Source organism: Leptinotarsa decemlineata, unplaced genomic scaffold, assembly GCF_025532065.1.
Source record: "Leptinotarsa decemlineata unplaced genomic scaffold, Ldec_3_MD MMD2_tig00026282_RagTag_RagTag, whole genome shotgun sequence".
NCBI classification, from domain to species: Eukaryota; Metazoa; Arthropoda; class Insecta; order Coleoptera; family Chrysomelidae; genus Leptinotarsa; species Leptinotarsa decemlineata.
In genome coordinates, this window is record NW_027412668.1 from 19,184,562 (window position 1) to 19,211,473 (window position 26,912).

General features: G+C 35.4%; 1 protein-coding gene across 2 annotated transcripts; it reads left to right on the forward strand.

Moving 5' to 3' along the window:
• The first annotated feature begins 786 nt into the window (after window positions 1-786).
• LOC111512433 (probable inactive peptidyl-prolyl cis-trans isomerase-like 6) lies at window positions 787-25,192 on the forward strand. 2 transcript variants are annotated; one of them, XM_074179972.1, is made up of 7 exons: window positions 787-1,001; window positions 6,066-6,263; window positions 6,324-6,386; window positions 8,485-8,576; window positions 13,834-14,088; window positions 18,365-18,708; window positions 24,981-25,192. In XM_074179972.1, the coding sequence occupies exons 1-7, from the start codon at window positions 819-821 to the stop codon at window positions 25,106-25,108; spliced, it is 1,263 nt and encodes a 420-aa protein (XP_074036073.1). In that variant the 5' UTR covers window positions 787-818; the 3' UTR covers window positions 25,109-25,192. The 2 variants fall into 2 exon arrangements, with proteins under 2 accessions (XP_074036073.1, XP_074036074.1); XM_074179973.1 differs by having other exon boundaries at window positions 788-1,001; window positions 13,888-14,088.
• Window positions 25,193-26,912: the final 1,720 nt, after the last annotated feature.

Consider the following 26,912-nt stretch of genomic DNA (forward strand, 5'->3'; position numbering starts at 1 on the left):
AGGCAATTGCTCCATTAGTGATCATTGGTCTGAAAATCATCACATAGATCCAATGGATTTGTTTGGGACCTACATCCCAAGTTTCACCACGAATCCTTCAACATGTCCATAGAGAAAGTCTGGCTTTGTGTAAAACTTTTTCCAAGTGAGCGTTCCAGGTGAGTATTTCATCAAGGACAATGCCAAGATATTTCACCTTCGTTCCAAATGGAATGACCCCACCATTGAGGAAAAGTGGCGTTAAATCGTCAAATCTTCTCCTCCTGGTGAAGGGGTTTATCATAGTTTTGCTGGGGTTGACATTCATCTGCTCCCTCAGACGCCAACTGCGAACAACGTCCATCGTGCTTTGGAGGATATTACAAGCTACCCTTTCCGACATGGACCTTGCCAAGATGACAAGGTCATCTGCAGATCTACTTTTTTTTGTCGAGGACATCAACGAGACTATCATTAAGTAGCGACCACAGAAGGGGAGGTAGTACCCCACCTTGAGGGCAGCCTCCGGTGACCCTGAACCTAATGTGATGGATCTTCATCAAGTGTCGGTCAGTTCAATTATATTTTTTCCACCATAAACTACGACAAATACAAATGCCTTTCAAAGAAATGTTTAATGTTGCTTATCGATTGAAGTCATTATTATTCATACATGGGAGTTACTATCAGCAGTACCTTGTCATTAAATTAACATGCTAGAAATCTGCCTGAAGCAATATCGAATGAACTAGTTCTTTTTTGTCTATGACAGAAGTAGGTATTCAATCCATATACTCAATACGTCATGAGCGTGTCACTTTTGACTATCAATAACAAAAATGAGTGACACATCTTTGTGTGAACCAACAGAAAAATTCATCGTTTCAGGTATCGTCACTAGTATTGAATTTCAAAAAAGTAGATTTATCACCACGAAACTGCACAGATGTTTTCCTAAACAATATGAAGAACCCGACATAAGGCCCATGCTAGATGTGGAATGGGATGAATACCTCATGCGAGTAAGTAAGGCCAATTTGTGTGTACAGCTCCAAAAAATGAATTGCTTCTGGTATATTATAGTGCATTGTGGTGTGTATGAAAGCATAATGCAACTAACATTTCTTCAAGACATAACCATATACAAATAAGTTCAGAATATCACTGAATCGATGAGATGAAACGGAGCCTTCTCTGGTTCAGGAGGTATACATGCAAGAAATGTCCACCTTCAATGGTGGACAATGGTGAATACACCAACAACCACCGTAATTCAAAGCTTTTTTTAAAATTTTTCAAGGGTTCGATAAACTACACTAGATTACACTAGTTAAGCTGAAATTCCAATATCTCATAATCAAAAAATGATTCTTTGAAATATAAAATTATTGAAGTAATTGTTTGTTATTCTAAAGCATTAGAGACCAACAACATGGCTGAATTTGTTTCGTAATATTGTAATTTCCGAGTTACATGCATTCTCACAAAGCAGGGATAGGTTAGAAATAACTACTGGAATTCTCACTGAATACTGTCCCTATTGTTTCAGGTGTCAGAGGACACCTGAAACAATAGGGATGTATGATGGATTCTTGTTGCAAACCATGCAACAAAGAGGGAGACAACCCACCACATCTGATACGAAAGTTAGCAGGTGAGGAATATAAGTACAACCAAAACAGAATATGACAAACGTCTAATAAATAACATCTTATTGGAAAAACGGAATGAGTCCTTCTTCTGTGTTGAAGCAATTCATCAGTTTTTGGTTCAGGTGGTCCTTGAATTTTCCATTTCATGTTCCCAGATGTATCTTTCCAGAACTATGTTTTTTATTGACTCAGTTTCTGATTTGGTTCCGTACCATAATTTTTGGTATACTCGAAGCTGGTTCGAGACCAATACTGGATGCTAACGAACTCGTCCATTTGTTTCGGGGGTGAGAAATTTGAAATTCATAACGAACAAGAAGTTTCTCATAGCCGATATTTCTAATGGGAAAACAATTGGAAATTTATTTAGGTTTAACCGAATATGAACTAAAGTCAAGAATTTTTCAGTAGAACTCGTTTAGTAGACCATTTGATAAATAATTGAATTCTTTTTTCAATGATATAAAACAAGTCACTATTTTTTTGAAATTGCACCTTGGGAGTCTTGTTTCCAAATTCAATATGGCGGCACAATGATTTCGTCTATGGAAATATCTAACAATATAATATTGTGAGAAACAGAGAACGCTCAGTTCAAACCTTATCCAATATTACCAATTTTGAACTGAACGGCAGGTGTTGCGACATCTGATGAGACTGGATGGAGTTACAAAGTTTGACACAGTGACAGTGGTACTAGCAATAAAATATAAAATCCGGCCACTATTCCATTTTTCACTTTATTCACCTCGAAAATCTATAGGATGAATAAGAAGTGGTTCGTTTGAAGGTGATTGACAATGTTTCATAATGAATTTCACTAGTTAGGACTTCCATTGTCTAATATATAAAATGATTTGAAATCCCTGAGATAGGTACCTAAACAGAAGAATTGAAAAATGGATAGCTGAAAATGAAAATTACATTGAGCAAAAACCTGGAATGAAATAACTGTGAAATAAAATACAAGTAAAAATAGAACAATTGAACAAAAATTAAATAAAAATAAAGAAATGAAAAAAGAAAATACAAAATACAAAGTTAAGAGATTCCAAGCCACGTTAGTTCACGACGTTTCTATTGTTAGAATCTACAATCGTCTTCGGGTGATGACTGGACTGATTTCTCCGAGAGATGACTTCCATCACCTCTTCGATCTTCTGTTCTCTACGAACAGAGAATCGAAGAGGTTCTTCAGAAGGGACGATACACGAAGATCGTACGAGGCCTTACTAAATCAATTGAAAGGAAGTTGTACCAGATTTTGAAAAACCATCAAGTCTATTTTTCGGGCAAGGAAAGATCATCGCTAACACCGCACCACAGTAAGCGCCCTCACTTGTTTGGACTACCCAAAATCCACAAGAAGGACGTTCCGCTTAGGCCGATCATCAGCTCCAGAGATTCGGCTACTCAAAACTTGTCCAGATTTCTACTTCCCATAATACAACCATTACAAGGAAGAACATCGTCTTTTGTGAAGAATTCAAGGTACTTTGCGAACTACTAGGTTCAATTGAAGTCACACAGGAAGATCAACTAATTAGTTTAGTGGAAAGCCTTTACATCAACGTTCCGGTCGAAGAAGCACTTCAAATCATACAGAGAAAGCTATCCGAAGACGGGAACCTGAATGAGAGAACGAATCTACCTATAGAAGTAATTATGGAATTACTAGGATGCTGTGTACGAAACTGTTATTTCCAACTCAAGGACGAATTCTTTACACAAGATGAGGGACTGCCAATGGGATGGTTACTTTCACCAGTCATAGCCAACATATATATGGAGTGGTTTGAAACTCTGGCCATTGAAGAAGCCCACAAGAAACCTCGAGTCTGGTTGAGATATGCTGACGACACCTTCATTATATGGAACCATGGGAATACTGAACTAGACGCCTTCCTGAAACACATCAACAGCGTGAGACCTTCCATCACTTTCACAATGGAGAAGGAAATCCACAACGAATTGCCATTCTCAGACGTTTTGGTAAAGAGGACCGACATTAAGTGGGAAACATCTGTATACCGAAAACCCACTCACACGGGAAAGTATCTGAACCATGAATCCAATCACCATCAATCGACTAAAAGAGAAATCATCAAGACTCTATTAGACCGTGCCTTCGGGCTCTGTAATACGAAGAAAGGTCTCGAGAAGGAACTAGACATCATCAAAAATATTCTTCAACGGAATGGCTACTCCAAAGCGATGGTAGAAAATACTTTGGCTAAAAGACAGCAGGAGCCTCGCAAGGAAGAGAACCCGTCACAACCAGTGCTTGCACTTCCCTACATCAGAGGATTATCGGATCTGAAGCGGAGAACCCGCTTCAGATCCGGTAACATTATCCGTAGCAGCCTCACGAAAACCAGGTCACCAAACGAGGACTGGGTTTCCAAGAATTGCATTTACCGGATATCCTGTGAGTGCGGAAAATCCTATATTAGTGAAACTAAGAGGCCATTGAATGTTCGCATTGCCGAGCACAAGAAACACACACAGCGAGGGGAAACCAGCAAATCAGGAATAGCAGACCATGTTTGGACCCATCAGCACAACATCGAGTGGTCCCAAGCTGAGCATACACAGAGAGAAACCTTGGTTAAGGAGAAAATTCAAGGAAGCCACATACATGTTGTTCAACAACGTATTCAGTCAAGGTAGCGTAGAGATACGCAACGTATGGAAACCCATCCTCAAGCGAAAAATGGACAACTCACGCCAATCGGTCATCTCCCACTGAACCAGTGAAGCGGAAAATGGAAGGCGGGGATAAGTGAAAGTTCTCGAACGATCAGTCATCACCCGAAGACGATTGTAGATATCAACAATCGAAACGTCGTGAACTAACGTGGCTTGGAATCTCTTTCTTTATTTTTATTCAATTTTTGTTCAATTGTACTATTTTTACTTGTATTATAGTGTATTATTCCACTGTTATTTCATTTCAGGTTTTTGCTCAATATAATTTTCATTTTCAGCTATTCATTTTTCAATTCTTCTCTTTTAGGTATCTCAGGGATTTCAAATCATTTTATATATTAGACAATGGAAGTCCGAACTAGTGAAAAGAAGTGGTTCATTTTGAATTTTATCATTGAAGTTTACTCTTTTACCTCGTTTCTGTGGCAGTAAAAAATTTTCGAAATAAATCGAGTAAAAAATGGAATTTGAAAAAATTCATAAAATGTTTATGAATTAGTAAAAAATTTCATCCAAATCTGGAGCAAACACCGTCTTTTGCTTCTTTAGATTAGATTGTCGGGGAGCGCATGGCCTGATTCACTGCGACCTTTTCAGATCTATTGTTATGATCCTTGCTGTAAGAGTTCATTGTCTAGCTTGATGTCTTTGATGAGACTTCATAGCCTTGACACTGACCCCTTTATATTGCTGGCAGCCTCTGATTTCTCTTCCCCGCATCTTGCATGTCTCAGTCTTGCTAGCGCTTCGCATACATAGAGCACGTGCAGTGCGGTTTGTTCCTCTTCTTGACAGAACCTGCATTGAATTTCTTCTGGTAGACCCATTTTGCTCATATGTTTCCTGAGTCGGCTGTGCTCCGTTACTAGACCCACCAATACCCTAACAATCTTGCCTCATTCCTGGGAGCTCATTCCACCAAACTATCGATTCGGCTTACATCCATTAATTTATGCATGTCTTTATGCATGCTTTCGCTACCCCGCAGAATGGTTCTGGGCCGATCATATCCTTGGATGCGCTTTCACGGGCTGGAACATCGACCTCCCCATTGCCCTTGTGACTCTCATGTCCGGGTACCCAAGCTAAAGTGACCCTATTTTGGGTACTTAGCTCCTTGAGTGCGCTCAGACAGCTTCCCACCAGTCTCAAGAAGACTTGAAATGAGTTGAGCACCTTAATTGCCACCTGGCAATGGTTTTATTTGGTATGATGATTTTAAAATCTTTTTGAAAGTTGTACTACGGAACTGTGTTATCCACTGGCATTCCTAGTATTGGATCTGCCTTCAATTCATCGTACAGTTTCAAGTATTCTGCATCGTATGACTGGCTGATTGGGGTTTGCCCCTGCATCAGCCTGTGTGTCACCAGTCGGGCTACTCTTTGTATGTAGATCTGCTATGGTGGAACTCCTAGAAGGACCTCAAGTGTCGCAGTAGTGGTCGTTCTTATGGCTTCCAGCCTTTGTATGTCGCCTAATAGCCTAGCCGTACCCGATTGCTTTGTTCTTGTCCACCAAGTCACTACACCGTATGGTATCATGGGTCGTTTTTGGGTACAGCCCCGTTTTTTCCGCACATTCTTCTGCATTGGTTTTCATCAATGACTAGCTGTGACCTCACTTGGTATATTTAAAAAAATCAATGAGTTTTTCTCCTACAACCTCAATGGCGAAAAAACTCAAATATTATCGTATCTTTCACATTTATGTTTGGATTTCCAGAAACGTAGGAAGTATGGAAAAGGTTTATGGTCACTCAGAAAACCTGTAATGATATTTCGGAATGATGAATATCTGGGAGATGATGCTGATCTCTGGATACAAATCTCAAAAAAATTTCGATTTTCCTTGAAGATGGACTGGTACGAAATTGGAAAATGTCATTTTGTTTACTATTTGCAAGAAATCATGAGAAAATTCGTATGAACCACTCAAAAAATTTCTGCGAATGTAAATGAAAATAATAATTGAACATTTTAGCGGCAGCTGGCATACATCACTATTTCTATTAATCATAGGGTAATAGGAACTATGATGTTTGAGGTATGTATGAGTATATTCATCTTCTCAAAACATAATTATCGAATGAAACATCAATGCTCAATTTTAATATCCAAATATTTTGATCTGCGTGTCAACGGCAACGACTGGTTATTCGGTAATTAGTATCGTATTCTGAGCGAACCCTGTTAATAACTACCGGAGCCACCAAGGGACCATCGTAGCTATTCGTAGTCCGTCAGTCATCACAGTCCGGGATCATCACAACTTCAACTAAATAAATTCTGCTCGTGTTAGGGATCGAACTCACGACCTCTCGATCGCACTAGCACTTGCGCCAATTCACTGTTCGTTATACTGTTTTGTATGTCACACTGTGCTACTGTGTAAAATGTACTCAGTTTACTGAGATGGTTCACTCAAATCACAAAGGAAGACCGCATTTGAAATGTTCATTGAAACGAAATTCAGCGATATCAATTCGTTTGTGCAGCTACTATAAATCAACTTCACAATCAAGAAAATATAATAATAAATGAAATTGCCTGTCATCCACAGTCTTATGAAATAGAAATCTATGAAAATATTCCTTTTATATCTTGTGAACTTTTTTCCTAATTGTTTGATTTTTCAACGCTCAAAAACATTTTCGTCTATCTACATTGTTATTTCATTTTGAGTAACCTCATTTTATTCTCATTCATAATATCAAATCAAGTCCCTTTAAAAGTCACAATAATTTGTGTACGAATTCAAATTCGACTAGAGGGTTATCGAAACAGCCTGAAAAATGAACCCCCATGCCCCCTCCCGGGTTGAGTGCCCTGTGTTGAAATCTTCCCCACACGGTTACTGTGTGTGGAACATCCCATCTCGTCCATCCACCCTCGCTCCTCCGGAGCGGTCCTCAACTTACTGATGGGCAGCAAAATTGACATCTGACCTCTTTCAATCGAAAGTCAACCAGGCATTTCGTAATGATAGTGTTAATGAACGCACAGTTCGACGTTTGCCGGTCAGGAGATTTTAGCCTCGAAGATGAGCCCCAAAGTGGTCAACCTACAGTAATTCAGGACGAGGATTTGAGGACCCTGGTGGAGACTGACCCATCACAAACAGTGTGTGGGATGGTGGAAGAACTGGACGTCAACTCACATGCGATTTTTGATGGTTTGAAATGTATTATATTCTTTGCCTTTGTGCAATCAAAACAATCCTTTTTTTCAATGGGATTTTCACGTGTGACAACTACGACAACTACGACAACAGGAGATGTTCAGGACGAGGATTGGACTTCGATGAGCCACCCAGGCACTTTACAAGAGCGCAAATTTTAAAAAAATTGCCATGGTAACTGTATGGTGGTCAGCGGCTGGTATGATTCGCTATAACTTTCTGCAACCGGGCTATATCATCACAGCAGAGTACTATTGTGAAGAAATTGACAAAATGTACTGGGTTGATCAACAGAAGAGGTCCTATCCTGCTTCACGACAACGTCCGTTCTCAAGTTTCACAAATCACCATCCTGAAATGTTACGAATTGAGGGTCGAAGTTCTGCCTCACCCACCATACTGTCCAGACCTCTCGCCAACTGACTACCATATTTTCAAGCACATCTATAACTTTTTCATCGGTAGAACCTTCGCTAGGCGAAAACGGACTTCGTCGACTTCATCGAATGCCAAGCATACAATTTTCATGTGTTGGCAAGAGTGAACTGATTCAAGTGGCTCTTATTTCAAAGAAGACTCATTAAAGCGGACAAATCTTTCCAAACAATATTGTTGATGTGATCGGATGACAATGAGAGAATTATTGTACATCAAATTTAATATTACTCAACTGACCACGAAGCGAAAAAAAATCATGTTTTTGAAGTGGTGAGTTATTTTTGACTGTTGATGGCTGAATTGAAACGAAATGGTCAGAAATATTACATATAAAATATAATCAAGGTGGTATTATTCATGAACATTTCCTTAACATATTTGGATGTGTTTTCAAAGTTTAACTGGCAAAGTATAAACATATTTCCAATATAAAGAAGATGCAGCATCTCTTACCTTATAACAGCATACAGAAGCTTGAATTTGATTAGCCTTGTATAATATTTCACAAGCCTATTTTCGATTTCAGCTCTACAATGATTTGGTCCCATTTGCATGTGAGAATTTTTTGAATAAATGCAAATCCAGAGACGATGGTTATATTGGAAAACCTATTCAAAGGTAATTTGACTATTTTCTCAAAGCATTTAAGAATACCAGAGACCAGTTCGACCTTCACACGAAATTGGTGAATATTACGACAAAGTTGGGTCGAACAGCGAACAGTTGTGATCTCAATTTTATATATCAATATTTGTGTCCGTTTTATGATTATTCTCTTCCATTTATTCGTACATGACCTTAACAACAGTAATCGTCAACATTGTACAGTGTAATTTGCCGAAGATTCTTCGTTCACTCTGAAGTCTTCAGATTATGAGGAATTTTCGAGTCAGGCCAATCAAGCAGTTGCTAATATGCAAAAATATTGTTCTCAAAATGGTCTCATTGTGAACAGCTCAAAAACTAATACAATTGTCTTTTCACTACATGAGAATGATCGCAGTGTTCTGATCGAAATAAATGGCAAGTCAATTCAACAAACCTCATCTGTAAAATTTTCAGGTTTGAACATTGATGCTCAACTCTCTTGGAACAAGCACATTAATTATATTTTCTATTGAATGATTCTATTGTTCTATTGAATATACTGAAGAGCTATTAGTATTACTATGCTTATATTCAATCTTCATTCAGTTATTTTCTGATCAACTTTGGTAACTGTACAAGAATGAACGAATTACTAATAGCTCAAAAAAAAAGTGAGAACAATGTGTTCAAAAAAATATGATGACTCATGTAGGGAGCTGTTTACCGATTTGGATATTCTAACTATTATTTCACTATATATATATTCAACTGTGTTGTTTATGTTAAAACTCATCTCAACAAATTTAAATCAAGAGATAATCTTCGGCTCGCCACAGGATATATGTTAAGATCTAACTATAATTTTATTGTTCCCCACCATAAATTGACGAAAGCAGCAAACGGACCTCTAATTTATGCCCATCAAGTTATACAACAAACTACCTATCTCTCTTAAACAGCTATCAAACCTGCATTCCTTAGAAAAAATGTTAAAGATTAAAATCAGTTTTAATCTTCCTCTTTGAAGATGATCACTTGGTGATCGAAACACGTATCGAGGTGTTAAAAATAGCGATTTGGTGTTGGGAAAAAACTCCAGTAATGTTCATCCCTACACCAAAGGTTCCAAACAGTGCATCATAAGTTATGTTCGGGAATCCAAATCAGAAGATGACATAAGTGTACTGTTGTTAGCAAAGAAACATTCGGTATTTGTAGTTTTTTCCCATGAGTCGTTGGTGTATAATAGAAAAAGGGAAAGTTAACGACATAGATGATAAACTCATACAAATTTTTATAGAATTGGGAATTTTTCTATTTTCTTTTTTGAATATGTATTCATCTATGTATTATTTATTGCACAAACACTACAGGTCATAACCCAATTACAGATTAGGAAGTATTACAGTAGTACAGGTTATTTTTATTGCGATGAAAATAAACTGAATTTCGCCTTTTATTTTCCTATAATGAAAATTTTCATTGTATAAAAACTGTTAACTACCTAATATTGGAAATAATAAAGACGAATTATTATTATTACTATTATTATATCACAAGTAGGTTCACACACAAGGCCTGATATCTCAAAGATATCGGTTGAACAGTTGATACAGTATACTTTTGAAGCTTGCAAGACTTTGAAAATGCATGTCAGTCATTTTTAACATTGTTATATGCTCCACTCATTGCTTTTGAAGGAGCATTCTCATAGTATAAGAACATGGGCTTTCACGGCCAGAGTCATGATTGAAGAGAACAAATCTGGGCTAGTAGGCCAAGTCTGCAAAAAACTGCAGTTATACAGATGAATATGATCATCTGGTGATAGAAATACCTGTCAAGGTGTTAAAAATAAAGTAGTATTCATTACTACACCAAAGGTTCCAAACAGTGCATCATAAGTATATTCACGTATGTAATAAAATCAATAGATAACACTTTTTCTGTGAATTTTTAGCTTTCTACTACTCATCTTGATACAAAAAATGTGGGAATCTTTCAAAGAGAGGAAGGAAACAATCAGTTTTAAAAGGAGTAACTCTATGCATAGAAGTGTAGATCATGCAAAAAGTAACTTTCAGACGCAAACTGAAAGAAAAATCCCTCCTAAAACAACTCCTTTCATATAGACGTTGAATCACACGAAAAAAATTCTTTCGAAACAAATACTTTTATATGAACACTGATTTATATAAAAAATACTTTTCTCTACTCAGTTTGTATTCCAAACATTCGCTATGGAATTGAATCAGATAAAATTCACAGGATTTTTACACAATATACTAAATAGAATTATGTTGCACTGTTTGGAACCTTTGGTGTAGTAATGGATATTACTGGAGTTTTTTTCCCCAACACCAAATCGTTATTTTCAACACCTCGACACGTGTTTCGATCACCAAGTGATCATCTTCAAAGAGGAAGATTAAAACCAGAAACTGATGCGAGCTAACCCTATTTATGCTATAAAGGTAACCCACACAGGTAAACTATTACAATTATTTTACAATATATGTTTATATAAAACACTTAACAGCTATAAAAAAATTAATTTCACAATATTGCCTATCCAAATTCATTTTTGCAATGTGTCCTTATGTAGTAATCAGTAAACCCAACAACATTATTTTATTTTTTTTCAACAAGCTATATAGTATATGCTCTTTGATATAGGTCCGTCATCGTTATTCATAATATTATTGTGCTTACTTATTTCTACACTCTCATAGGCATCTAGTTGCCTGTTGTTGTTAACCTGTCTAACTAATCTTAATGAACTGAAGTCTATGGAATGGTTTTTTGCAAAATATGATGGGCGACTGCTGATTTTTCAGGTCTTCCATATTTTAAGTGTGCTATGTGTTCCTTATATCTTACTTTAATAGATCTTTTTGTCTGTCCATAATATTTTGCATCGCAGTCCTCACATTCAATTTCGTAAATTCCACCAATATACGAGTTCCCCTCGTATATTGGTGGAATTTTAGAAAGATTTTCAAGGAAATAGGTATGAAGGTGGTTTTTAAAACAAGTCATACACTACAGAGTCCAAAAGACTATATAGTATATAGCTAGTTAAAATAAAATTAAATAATGTTGTTGGGTTAACTGATTACTACATAAGGACACATTGCAAAAATAAATTTGGATAGGCAATATTGTGAAATTAATTTTTATATAGCTGAAAATTGTTTTATATTAACATATATTGTAAAATAATAGATAAGGCAAAATTGTAAAATTAATTAAGGTTGGTATACCTGTATGGTTGGTATGCCTGGATGGTTTACCTGTATAGGTTACCTTTATAGCATAAATAGGGTTAGCTCGCATCAGTTTCTAGTTTTATTCTTCCTCTTTGAAGATGATCACTTGGTGATCGAAACACGTGTCGAGGTGTTGAAAATAACGATTTGTTGTTGGGAAAAAACTCCAGTAATATTTATTTACTAAATGGAAGGCAAAAATTTTACTCACTTGGAACACTGTCATCTTCACTGGAAGACATCGATGTTTCGCCGTAAGGCACTTGCCTTGTGGCTCTTCAGTACCAATATAGATAACATTATAAGAAAAAACACACAATTCATTCATATACAGCTCAGAGTACGGCTATGCCAAACTCTGAAAACGTGAATCGGTCCTCATCGGGGTGGACACAAAGTATGTGCTCTGCTGTTTCATCATTTTCCAAACAGAAACGACTATCTTCCGACAGTCTGAGTCTCTGCATATGATGATTCAAATGACAATGACCTGTAAGAACGCCTGTTAGACATGGTAGTTTATCTCTACTGTAGTCCAACAACTGGTTGGTATCAAGCTTCGTAAGGTTAGTAAACGCTTTGGAGTGAGCCAATCCTGTAAGGTTCTGCCAGAATTCCATGAATTTTCTTGCCATCCAGATGCTCGCAAAAACTAAAGCGATGCCAATGACAGAGTCTGGTCCAATGAAGCTGCTTGCAGCACCCTCCTTTGCGAGGGATTCAGCAGTCTCATTGCCTTTCAGGCAAGTATGGCCAGGAATCTAGACCAGAGACAATCTGTGGAGTCTTCCTTCCTATCGGGAAAAGTCGTTTTTGGCAATTTGCGACGAATTTCTAGACGTTGCTTGGTAGGAGCCAAGAGCTTTCAACGCTTCTTGACTGTCCTAGAATATTTTTATTGACTTGTGTATAAGGATGGATTCTTCCAATCTTTCCGCACATAAGCATAATTTCCTAGGCAGGTTGATATCTCTGTCCTCTCTACTCGGGAACAGTACTTTAGAAAGCAGTTTCGCAGTTAACAGTTGGAGGCGTAAAGTCAGAGGTAATTTCCAGAATGGTGTGACTTCCTGTGTCAACCAACAGTCTATTGTACTCTGCATTAGATTGATTTGTGCAATTGGCAATGTGCACAAGTCTATGTGCAGTCCATCTGGCCTGTCTCTCCAGTGTAGTCCATTGAGTCTCTCTCTCAAATAAGGATCCCCATGGCCGCTGACAATGTGATTCTGATGGACAGATAAGCCTGTCTCTATAAGCCAGAGAGCTTCACCTGAACCGTTTTTTGTAAAGCCTTCGGCCACCAAACAATTTCTCCATAATTGGTCATTGGTGTGACAATCATTACATAAATCCAACCGATTTGTTTGGGACCTAAACCCTAAGTTCTACCCTAAATCCTCCGATATGTTCATAGGGGCAGTCTGGCTTTGTGTAAAACTGTTTCCAAGTGAGCGTTCCAGGTGAATTTTTTATCAAGGATAATGCTAAGATACTTCACCTCCATATCAAATCGAATTGCCTCACCATTGAGGGGAAAGTGGTGTTATATCGTTCAATTTTCTCCTGCTGGTGAAGAAGGAGAAAATTGCTGGGGTTGACAGACATCTGCTCCCTCGGGCACCAACTATGAACAATGTCCATCGTGCTTTGAAGGATATTTCAAGCTGCCGTTCCTGACTTGCACCTTACCAAGTTGATCTGTATAAAATTGCAGAACTATTTTTTTTCTGTCGAGGGCATCAAACAGACTATACTTCAGGAGCGGCCACAGAAGGTAGTCTCTAGTGGCTTTGAACCTAATGGCCTCAAGTTAAGGAGTCATAGTTGCGTGTAATATATAAATATTATTATTATCAATATAATTTTGTGTTATGTTAAGTTATAATAGGTTCATATCATGTTGTGTCATGCCATGCGAATCTGTAATATATCAATTAATAATCAGTTCAAAAGTGAATGCCTCAATGGCATTTCAACATCTATTCCCATGCTGAAACATTATTTCCTTGTTGAAGATGTCAAAATGGTAGGCAACATTTTCTAATTCATAGTTTGTTGTTCTCTGGAAGGATACTGAAGAATAGCTGGATCCAATGTGGTGGTTGGGATCTTCCAGAAAAACACATGCGTTGCGAAAACTACGTTGTACCACATGACAGAAGGGGCGTTTTATGTATGTGTAATAATGGAAGGCATACAGACAACAGCACTCAATTTTTCATCACTTTAGCTGCCACTCCTTGGATGGATTATAGATATGTAGCTTTTGGGTAATATGTGACTTTTTGAAAGAAATTTTTCTGGTAACATAAGTTCATGATGTCTTCTTTATGTATTATTAAAATGCTCATTTTGAAATATAACAATTCTACAATGAAAATAGATTTCGAAGATCTAGTAATACAGGAAATTCACTATTTGAACTTCGGTTTGAACTTTCTCTTGAAGATGATCACTTGGTGATCGAAACAAGTATCGAAGTGTTAAAATAACGGTTTGGTGCTGGGATAAAACTCCAATAATTTGTATTACTACACCAAAGATTCCAAACGGTGCATCACAAGTACTTGTTATTTGGTGATAATCGATAAAACTCGACAAACATCAATTATGTTATCAAAACTACTATCCAGGTGAATCTTTTGAAATGTTTTCTCCTTCTCCATAAGACATTAAGTCTAAAAATATTGAATTTAGCAATGATAAATTTCGATTATTATTCACAGCTCCTTTAACGAAATGATTATATAAATAATTGCGTATTTTATTAGATCTTCAATACATTCACCGTTCCCAATAAAATGTTGTCCCGGTTGAACCGCGTCTGTAATTTTCATCGTTTCGACGATACCTGGTCAGGTTTGCCTGACCGGGTACCTGGGTTATTTTCAGGTATCTTACGTGACATCAATGTTCTCCATGTTTGTGGTAGTCTCTGCGATTCATCTCGCTTGTTAAGGCAGTTGGGGCGTTTTTCAATTTCGATTGCTTTCCGAATTATCCTGGCCTGGAGATTTTTATCCATAGCAATGGTCTTGGTGTTTTCGAAGCTTATTGTGTGGCCTGTTTCCTGTTGGTGTTTGAAGAGAGATGATGCTGGATCTGATTTGCGAACAGCTAGTTCATGTTCATAGGCTCTGTTGGAAATTCTTCTATTGGTCTGGCCGATGTAAGTTCTGGGGCAGTTTGAACATCGTATTTCATGTATGTCCTGTGCTTCATTGGGTATCGTGTCCTTGGGTGTTCTTAACATAGTGGAGATTTGGTTGTTGACTGTGAATACTGTCTTTACGTTATGTTTCTTCAGAATTCGGCTCACTTTGTCAGTGACTCCATGGATGTAGGGGAGAAAAGCTTTTGGCTGGATGGTCTGTTCCTCGGGTAACTCGTGGGGTGGGGTACTACCAGAAAAGAAATAGTGCTAGAGCTGCTGCCCGTATGTTCCATGATATCATCCAGGAAGAAATGTACGACACAAATACGTTTCGGAATTACTAAACAAATTTATGGAAACTGGATCTATTGCCAATAAAAACCGTAACCGTTCGGAAGTTGTTAACGTTTAAACCATTTGTATTGCAGTTTCAGGGCACGTTGGACTAATGGAAAATTCGCAATCTCTTACTAAGTTATCTCGAGAATCAGGAATCATTCGTACAACTGTTTTTAGGATCCTTCATAAGTACAAATTCCATCCATATAAGATTAGACTAGTTCATGAATTGAACGAAGATGATTTCGATAGACATATCAAGTTTTGTGAAAGTCTCACTGAACGGATCAACTTGCATCAGAATCTCTTCTATAAAATTTGTTTTTCGAATGAATGTACGTATAGTTTGAATGGAGAAGTGAATCGGCAAAATTGTCGATATTGTAGTGATACGAATCCTCATTAAAAATAATCTAGATATTGCAGAATCATTTAACAATTATTTTATTGATAGCGTACAAGAAATTGTGGACACTATTGATCAATCTGATTCACTTCATGAGAACAATGTTATATCGATTAACAACTCATTCGAGAAATTCAAAGTGTTGGAGTTAGCAGATCTGTCTAAATTGATCAACGGACTGGAAATGAAATACAGCAGTGAAATACTCAACTGCAAACTTTTTAAAAAAACTTTTGGTGTAATAGGACATGCATTGAGCACTGGCAGATTCCCGAAGGAGCTCAAGACCAGTGTCCTTGTGCCAATTCAGAAAGTCCCTAACACAAATAAATCCTGGGAATTTAGACCAATCAACACTTTGCCTTGTATTGAAAAAATATTAGAACTCGCAGTTCATAATCAACTCATTGAATATCTAGGAAATAATGATATTTTACTAAAATATCAGTCAGGTTTCAGAAAACATCATTCATGTGGGTCTGCATTACAAGTCACAATATCAAAATGGAAAGAATGGATAAGGGACATTATATCATAGCCGTATTTTTAGATCTTAAAAGAGCTTTTGAGATAATTGATCGCCACATATTACTAAATAAACTGCAAAGTATTGGTATCAGGGAAACTGTTTTGTTATGGCTGACTGATTATTTATCACAACGCAAACAGGTAACCAAAATGAAGGATTCAGTGTCATCATCTCGCGATGTCATTTTTGGGGTACCTCAAGGGAGTGTTTTGGGACCTATATTATTTTTAATCTACCTGAATGATATAGATACCATCCATGGTTGTGATTTCATTAACCTTTTTGCAGACGACACTTTATCAATTTCAAGAGATAATATAGAAACAGTAGCTGATCAAATGAATACTGAACTAAGAAATGTTTTCAAGTACATGAATAGCAATAAATTAAAACTCAACACCTTCAAAACAAAATATATGATCTTATCAACTGGTTATAAGCTATCACTCATCAACAATCTCAACATTAGATTACAAATTGCAGGTGATGTAATAGAATTTGTAAGTGAATTCAAATACTTAGGTTTCATGGTGGATATATATATATATATATATATATATATATATATATAGAAAAATCATTTGAAAAATATATTTTTTCTCAAGAATTTCATCTCATCTTTCGATGTACTCGAAAATTACATAATATAATTGTATAATCCAACCCCATTTTGATTATTGTGCTAGTATGTTATACTCATTTGACCAAAATAAGGTATCGGCTTTACAAAAGTTACAGAATCGTGGAATGAGGATTATTTTACAAGTGAATAGATATTCCAGTATATCAAACATGTTAAGTACATTGCAGTGGCTGTCTGTTTCCCAGAGACTGTACGAGTTAGCAATGATAGTCATTTTCAAACTAACACATAACTTGCTCCCAACTTATTTTGAAGAATTCTGTATATATAAATCTCAAATCCATAACCACTTAACAAGAGCGAGTAGCCCCCAAAAATTCCACCTTCCTCGAACTAATTTCACTAGTACGATGAAGTCTTTATTTTATAAAGGTTTGAATGAGTATAACAAACTCCCACTTTCGTTGAAAGATGCAATAAATGTTTTCCAATTAAAAAAAAACTCATGAACTATATAAAATATCATACTTGATTTTCTTTTTTATGTTTGGTAATATATTTATTATGTATATCCTTATGTTGAAACCATTCTGAAATCATTGAAAAATGGTTTTTATTATTTTTTTCCTTCTATCATATAATTTCTGTTATTTATGTCATTTATTTATATATTTTTAAAATAATGTATGTATATTAGGATGTCCTAAAGAAATCAATAAATATTATTATTATTATTAATACCGTCAATTCATACCCAACGATCTCAAAAACTGAACGTTTGGGTAGGGATTTCAGGTGACCACATCATTGGACCTTTTTTTATCGATGATTTTTTCTTCTCATTGTCCTGTCATCAGACTTTTATTCAAGAATTAATAATTTTTTTTCTGATTTATTGCCTCCATATTTGTCCATATGTGTCCCCCTGTATGTTTTTTCATTTTTCCTGAAAATCATTGTACCAAAAGTTATTCAGAGTGGCTCGTTTTAATGAAATATATGTATTTCTTCACTATCCCAAGAAACATTAGATATTTATGATTAGGGATTAACTGAATTAACTAAAGATACAAATATAACAAAATAATGAAATATCAAACAAGAAAACACAAGTAATAGGTAATTGTTAATAGGTAATAAAAACTAAAATATGAAAAATGATAAACAATTGAACAGCCAATTCTGAAATTCCACATAATTATTATAAAAATATTAGGATGATTCTGTCTATATAAAATCCTGAATTTTTTATTTATTTCATCAAATACTTTTACATTCGATTTTTGAATTTGAGACCGGCATTCAAAAATTCACATTCGAAATATTTTCATTCCCTTTCCTGAAAGTTCGGAAATATTCCACTATAGAAAAACTTTCCTAATGATATTTGTCTTGAATTAATTTTGAGATAGTTTTGTAAACAACTAGATTTGAAAATTTTCAATATTTCTCATAAAGTTCATTTGGAACTGAATATTTTTCTTAATTCCAATCAATTGTCTTCAGATCACACCTTGATTTATTAAAATTTCTAGGCAACTTATTCAGGGTTCCAAAATACTGAAGCAAATTGAAGAGGTGCCAACCCAATGCGAATGTCCTCTCTACCCAATTTCAATAACAATGAGTGGGGAGGTGACTTTTGATAACAAACCAGATTTCATAACGACCAAAGAACTTCAAGAATTCCAAAGTAGAAAATCCATGACCATTTTAGATGATCTGATGGAACCAAAAGACAAACATATGTCTTTCGGTTCCGTATTCTCTCAAAGGAAATTCGGACAGGGAAAATACTGTTTGGAAACCGATATGAGAAGATATCTGCCGTTCGTTCATTTATTCGAATATTTCGCCCCTAGTGATAAACTCGGAAAAGGTATTCATCAACATGTTTACATAGATATATTTTATTATACAGTTTTCAATTAACGCACATGCCACTCGCCAAAAAAACAATGTCAATTTGCCCATTCCAAAATATTCCCTCATTAAAGACTTTCATTTATGATGGGTTGAAAATATTGAATCACCTTCCATCGCATCTAAAAGGTGCATGCCATAGGAACTTCAGGAAAGTTTTAAAAATTAAATTGAAAGAACGCTTTTTCAAAAAGATGAAAAAATACAACAAACTCAGAATTAATGTGAAACATTCGCATATTTTGTGTTATGAATCCTATATAAAAGAAATAGAGGGAGACTTACAGAGTGGTCCCAAAAAATTATGGGTATATACCAAGGAACGTCAAAAAAACTGTGCTTTTGCTAACAGATTCAATTATGATAATGATGAATTATTCAATGATGAAGATATGCAGACGGTTTTGCTATTTTCTTCAAATCAACTTTCATAAATAGCGGTGTGTCAGTAATCCCCACACTAGTTCCTGAGTATGATCTAGATATCATTGAATTTGGTGATATTGAGGAACAAGGGGTTGAAAATGCTATTAAGACACTAAAACCCAAAGCAGCCGTTGGAATCAATGGCATTCCAGTCTACTTTTTCAAGGCTTACTGTCACTTGTCAAAGCAACTACTGACATTGGTGTTCAATCTTTCTCTGAAAGAAAATCGTTTTCCAAGCTTTCTCAAAATTGGCCAGAGTTACCCCCGTACACAAAAGCGGCAATAAGAACAATGTAAGAAACTACAGATCCATACCAGCTTTGTCGAAGATATTTGAACGGGTAAAATATACAATCGAGTATACAATCACGTGGACTCAGTAATAATGAACCAACAGCATGGCTTTATTCGTAATAAATCTACCATTACCAATTTATGCGCATTTAGTAACTTTTCACGGATGGAACAAAAAATGGTTATCAAATAGACGTTATATACATTGACTTGGCCAAGGCATTCGATAAAGTTAACCACGAGGTTTTGATCCTGAAATTGAAAACATTCGGTTTCACAAACAACACACTTGATTTCTTTCAATACTATCTATCCAACAGAATAAGTTTGTACAGTTCAACACCGAATTCACCGCTACTTCGGGAGTTCCGCAAGGCTCGATTTTGGGACCTCCCCTCTTCGTGTTATTTGTTGATGACGGTTCTCGATATATCGGGCATTCTCTATGTCTCCTATATGTCGACGATCTCAAACTTTTTACAAGAATCTAAAGCGGAAAAGATTCTGATATGCTTCAAGTTGATCTCAATAATCTTTCTAATCACTTTTCAGTATCTGATCTATCTCTCAACGAAGCTTAATGCAAAATAATGAGTTTCATACGAAAAAAGTCACCCACTATCAAGGACCATTTCATTAATCACACCATTTTACAGAGAATCAATGAGATGAAAGATCTCGGGATCATTTTCACGGGTGTGTTCAGATTCTCTCAGCACATTGAATACTTAGTACCTTATAGGAAAATGAGCTTTGTCTTACGATGAATTGCCATGAATTCAATCACGATTCTTGTTTGTTACACTTTAATTTCATTGTTCGTTCTAAGCTGGAATAGGGTTGTGCCATTTGGAATCCAAAGACCTTTTTATATTGTGTTACTATAGAAAAAGTCCACAAACGATTATTAAGAACACTCTTTTTCAAAAAACTCAATGTCTGGCCTTTATTTATATCGTATTCCAGCCAATTACAAGAATTTAATATGCAACCACTGAAAGACCGCCGTGAGTCCTCGGAAATGATTTTTGTTTTTAACATTCTTAGAAAACTGAAAGTACCTGAAATCCTTTATACTATTCATTTTATTGTACCTGACGTGAAACTGAGAAAAAGAGATAATCTATTTTGTGTCTCAAAGAATTTGTTTCCTCCTCAAAAATGTCTTGAAACGGTCAACAAAATGGTGAGGGACTGTGAACTGTATATATTCAGTATTACAGAAAGACAATTTCTTCAAATTCTCAAATGTCATTTTTTTATTGTCATTTTATTATTTATTGTTTTATATTGTTATATTTTATATCGATTGTAACTGCATTTATGGTACTCAATGAATATTATATGTGAGGAACTTTAAAAACCTGTGCATCATACAAGTGGAAACCGTTCTGTTTGTTGTACAGTATAAATAAATTTCTCTTCTATAATTTATCAGAGTACTATCAAGATACTTTTCAATTCGTCTTCTGTCTGACTCTCAATACATTTTCTGGTATCAATATTGGAACTTTTTAAAATACATTCTTATTGACTATTTTCGTAAAGTATTGCATTGTGCTATGTAAATACTAACTGTTTTTGTCATCTTTTTCTATTTTTTTTTGTAGTATGTACAAATGTTCAGTAACTACTAGAAATTTTATTCAACACAATAGCAATGTATATTATTTTATAGTGCATAGTTTTACCTGACTAAGTAGCGATAGTTAATATGTGTAACTTTTTTTTTATTATTTTAACCAAGCTTTGTCAATAAGATACACATCTTCAGACAATGAAGCAAATTTTGTGCGTTCAAGAAGTGTGTTCATGAAGTAACCTAGAAATTCATTTTGAGCTGAATAAACAATATTTCTAACAAGTGACCTGCGAGTAATATCAATACTGGTTTTTGAATAGTTACATTACTGAACTGATTAAAAGAATGTACAGTTTGTCAAGAATAGTCAAAAGGGTGAAATTTTTGCGGCCTGTGCGTAACAAAGATCTAGAAGGCATTCGGAGAGGCAAAGATGCACATATTTGCGATTAAAGTTGTCTCTGCTTAGTGTAGATGTACAGTTTCCTGAATAAACTGTGAAACCAACGTACAAAGTCCCCAGTATTAGACCATCTCAATATTGAATTCTAAATAATTTTGGTCAAGACAGGAAATGGGGACTATAAAGATAACTTGTTCAATTATGGGATTAGTATTCTTAAAAAAATCTGTTTAAAATCTGTTTTTCTGTTAATCAGCTGTCGCCCCCGTACGAACGACAACTCTCAGAAGTTGAATAGCTTGTGCGAGCTAAGGACTAACGAGGTTGAGTTGAAAAATTATGAATAATGATTATGCCATTAATCGGAGAAATGTTTGGAATAAATAAATAAAACTTGCTTTGAATTATAAGGTTGCTTTTATTTTACTTTTAAATATGTACATTTTTTATACTTAAATTAAACGCAAAATACGGCGAAACATTTCTAAGAACGTATCACTTACAAATAAAACAATACAAAGCAAAAAATAAACGACAAAAAACGCAAAAATTTAAATAAAAAACTATTTTATCTTAATTTCACAAACTACACCTAAATGATTTGATCTCCACAAACTTTATTGAAGAAATATATCACATGTTTCGCTAAACATTAGCTTTTTCAAGTGATTGATCGCTAATGTTTAGCGAAACATGTTGTGATATATTTTTTCAATAAAGTTTGTGGAGATCAAATCGTTTAGGTGTAGTTTGAAAATTGCTATGGATCTTCATCAAGTAACGGCCGAATCAATCAGAAAATTTTATCTTAATCTTCGGAGGATGAATCTTCGCTAAGGTCTGAACTGATGTAATCTGGTTCAGTGTCACTATCTTCTTGCAAGTTGATTATCATGTCGTCTGACATGAAATCTAATATTCGTTCATTTTTCATGAAAAACTGTTCAAAAATTTCAGCATGCTCACATTGTTTTTTCCATTCAGTTTCAGAAAACGTACTAAAAATTTCCTCTCATAATCTTTCCATAGTCTTTAAGCTAAAATCTATATTTCTTTGTGCAACATATTGCTTCAAAGATGCCCATACTAACTCTATAGAATTTAAGTCAGGGTGGTATGGAGGAAGTCTTAGAACGGTATGCCCGTGAGCGCTCATAATTTCATCAATTTTATACATTTTATATCGCGGTTTATGAATTTTAATTAGACTATTCAAATCAATCTTCAACATATCTTCTGTAAAAGGTACACATTGCACATTGTGATAGGAAGTATTGTCTATCACTAAGACACTCTTTAGTGGTAAATTAGGAATAAGCATCTCCTGTAGCCATTTTATATAATTCGTGAAGTTCATCTTGTTATGATAATCACCTGACTTCGTATTTGATCTAAATTTCAAATTAGTATTTTTCACAAAACCATTTTCACTGCCGCATTCACTATTATTAGTGTTTGCCCTTTTGATACTGGATATATGTAAACCTTCACTAGTGTTACCATTCCATGTTTTTATGTGGGTATGCGAGGAAAGAATATAGGTTTCGTCCATGGAAACTATGGGTCGCTTTTCTTCTCGAAATTTGTTCTTAACTGAACGATATCTGGCTTTTCCATTAATAATTTTCGATTATTTTTCGTTTTCCTTCAACGAAATCCCATGCCATGCATAATTTTCCTCAAGCTTTCGTTATTTTGGGATTCAAGTTTATGATGTATGCGCCGAAGAGTTGGAACCTTTTTATCGACAGTATAATAGTTAATATTAAATCTTCGAAGCAATCCTTTATCAAAACCATTTAAGTTAGTTGTAGCTGCGGTTTTCTTTCTTTTTATATTTGGCGTTAAAAAAGCAGCGGCTTCTCCATTCTCAATCGATTTCATTTCCTTCGAATTTTTTTGTATACTACTTAAACTTACTCCAGTTGCCATAGCAGCTCTTTCTTGAACTTTTTTAAAGTCCTTTATAGGTTTATTTTCTGTCGCTTCTCGTTGCATAAAAAAATTACATTGGCTATAACATTGACTGACTGGGCTGTTGGCGTTTCCATTTCTGTCTTCTGCGCACAGTTAGGGTGGTATCAAATTAAGATTTTGAAACTTTTTCTTATTCTTGACAAACTGTATCACAGACTACTTCCAATTAGTACAAAGCGGACTATAGTTCCATAATTATTAGTGAAGGTGATATCATCTTTTCTTGCTAAAACGTCATCTATAGGATCGACAAAAGCCTCAGTTCCCGAATATCAAGGATAAACGAGATTTCTCAAGGCGATTCGTTGCAAAGCCAATCTTCTGCATCAACCGCTGAACGAAATTCGTCCTCTGTCTACCACTGCAGCTTTCACTGCAAGGCAACTTGATTGATTCATGAGCCAACACCAGAAAGCGCTGTTTCGACCCGCTAAGATCTCATCAATAATGCTAGACTGAACTATCCAGAAAAAACTTTCGACGTAAACGATATTGTGCACTCTTAAAGTTGGTGGTACTTTCAGAGGCCAAAAAAACCAATACATAGAAATTAACCGGCAGCGAATTAGTCCACGTGGACTGTAGACTTGGCGGTTCGTATTGAACCGAGTTTTATTGGTTGGCTGAAGAAATTAAATTTGAAGGTATGTTACGATGACGAATAGAAATCGGGGAATGTGGGGATATTTAACGCCGTAGTGTTCAGTTCAGAAGAACGAATAGAATTAGAATGAATAGCTGAAATATCATTTATATGTGTATTCATGACACGATATATCTTTGTTTTATTCGGAAGTTATTTATCATATCATGAGAAAAACCAGGAGGTAATAAATCCCCTTTAGATTTATTTTCAGTACCAAAATCCTTTTCCAACTCACTAATTTCTTTTGAGGCATCCTTCAAATTTGGTCCAAATTCAGATACGGGTTTTTCTTGATAATGCTCTGATATAAAACCATTATTTCTGATCTTTTAGATATTCAGTCTATTTTCCAATTGAAAATTTGTTGTTTCATCAATTCTGTTAGAAAAAATCACGAACATTCGAATTTGGAATTCAATCAAATAAATACCATCCATGACCATAATACAAGACAAGCAAAATAACTACTAGTTAAATCATATCACTCAAAATTTGGGGAGAAATCAATATTTCATTTAGGAGTTAAAGTATATAATAATCTTCCACAGAAACTAAAAATTAATCAAAAAACAAAATTCGAATCGGAATTGAAAAAGTGTCTGCTTTCTTCCTCTAATTAAAATTCTGATCCCTATATTAAATTTTTTTTTGTTTTTAATTACCATTATAATTTAAAAATTTATATATGTATGTGTGTATATATGTAAATATGTATGTATATATGTGTTTGTATTTATGTGATGTATATTTAACTGATATTTAATATTGAAATAATTTATTTAATCATTATTTTAAATTTTAACCCAGGTATAAACATTCTTGTTTTTCGGGATTAATAAAGATTATTATTATTATTGAATGAACAAAAATAACTACAAACATATTTGTGCATTTCAGGTGGTAATATCGAAGGTAATGAAACGAGTCAAAGCGAGTTGATGAAATCACCCCATGTTGAACCACAGGATTTCTATGTGCCTTGGACATATAAAGACAGTCCATCCTTTAGTGATATTACACTTTAGTATATTGTGAAGAATCATAACATCTTCTTCAACAAGGAAAACTAAAGAAAAAATTTAATAAATAAATAAACTGAACAAATAAAATCTGGAGTTTATTCAAATCCAAAAATTCCTCCATTCTGATTCCTCAGTAAGTAGTGCTTATAATTAGGTTAGTACATGTTGAACATACAAGATATGGCAAAAAAGTGAAATTAATGCCCAGCGAGACGATATAGACCACTTTTCACGAGTATATAACATCCGTTGTTATAACAACCAAAAAGTTGCAGAAACAGTTGATAGAAAATCATTTTCATATTTTGACGAGATGATACTCTGAAGGAATTCGATTATCAATTATCGGAAATCATAGACTTCATGTTGATGTTGGACACTACCTTGCACTGATGAGTGGCCAAACAGTCCGAAACCGGTCTGCAAGTGTGTTTCAATAATTGGAAATCGATTGCGGCAGTTGTATCGCCAACAGCATATGCAGGAATAACTTCAGTGAAGAATCCTGCACTGACACTTGTCGGATATAATCCAAAGCCCTTCGTGGTATTAGACAGAGGAGTAGTTGTTTTCTGGTAGGTCAGTCCATTAACCTACTGTGTAGGGAGTTGAGACTGGCCTGAACGAATTGTTCTTTTAGATAATTTGATTAAGAGCCAGTCTCCAAGTATGCCCTCTCAATTTGTAGAGGAAATATTCTCATTTGAAGGATATCTCAGTTAAGGATATTCATTTGATATTACCCACACAAATACATTGTGGATTAGATAACTTAACTGTAGCCATCAAGTGTTAATTTAGATTGGTCATCATAGTCCAAGTCTCGTCAACGTCGAAAAAGTTTTCAAAGCCACAAACTGCATGTTTACGACAACACAGAAACTGTTGACGATATTGAAGAGCTCATTGAAAACAAAATGAGCAAAGACAATGAGAGAGCAATGAGTATAATAGAGACAACTATTTGTTGTACAAGAGAAAAATATGAGATAGGTTTGTTGTGGAAAAATGATCATGACATCTTACTAGAAACCAAATATAGACCTGAACCGGATCTAATGAAATCTCTGGTTACTATCTTATGGATAAACGCAATAAGCCCAAGAGACTGCAGTGTTTTCTGGAGACTTGGACTAAATGGACAAGTCAGACAGCTCCAAAGGTACCAAAAAAATGTTATGGAAAATTTGCCAACGACGATATGGATTTCATGGTGAGATGTTACATCAGATTCAAATTCGTGAACAACTTCGAAAGTCCTAGAGATTCCTATGGCAAAAGTGATAAAGTGAGAAATATCCGGATGGATATGAGATGATGGTAATAACATTTGGTACAACTAGCTCCCGAGTAGTGCCCAGTTTGTTGAAAACTTCAATGAAAAAAATGGTTCCGATCCCAAAATTCAGAACACATTCATCCACAAATTTCATGTGGACGATGGCTTGGATTTCAAAGATACGGAACAGGAAGCAATTGGATATCGAATATGTTTATGATGGAAAACCAACCAAAATAAATGTTCTCTAGTGCATTGTGTCCGTGGTCGATCCACTGGGCTCAATATTAACAGTTACTATATGAGGTAAAATATTGATGCAGAAGATGTGGCGTTCTGAAATCTTCTGGGATGATTTTTTACCGGAAGAATTGATTAAGCTTCGGCAAAGATCTGAGGATAGTAGCGGACTACAAAATACCAACAAGTTACAGTTCTCTCATTCGTGCAGAAGATAGAATGGAACTCCACACCTATTGTGATAGCAGCTAGAAGGAATTCGCCGCAGTATGTTATCTTCGAGTATTG

Coding starts and splice junctions, on each gene's coding strand:
- LOC111512433 (XM_074179972.1), top strand. CDS start 819: ATGAGTGACACATCTTTGTGTGAACCAACAGAAAAATTCATCGTTTCA. Junction 6,264..6,323: donor AAGAAATCATGAGAAAATTC/GTATGAACCACT, acceptor TGAACATTTTAG/CGGCAGCTGGCATACATCAC. Junction 14,089..18,364: donor TATAGATATGTAGCTTTTGG/GTAATATGTGAC, acceptor TAAAATTTCTAG/GCAACTTATTCAGGGTTCCA.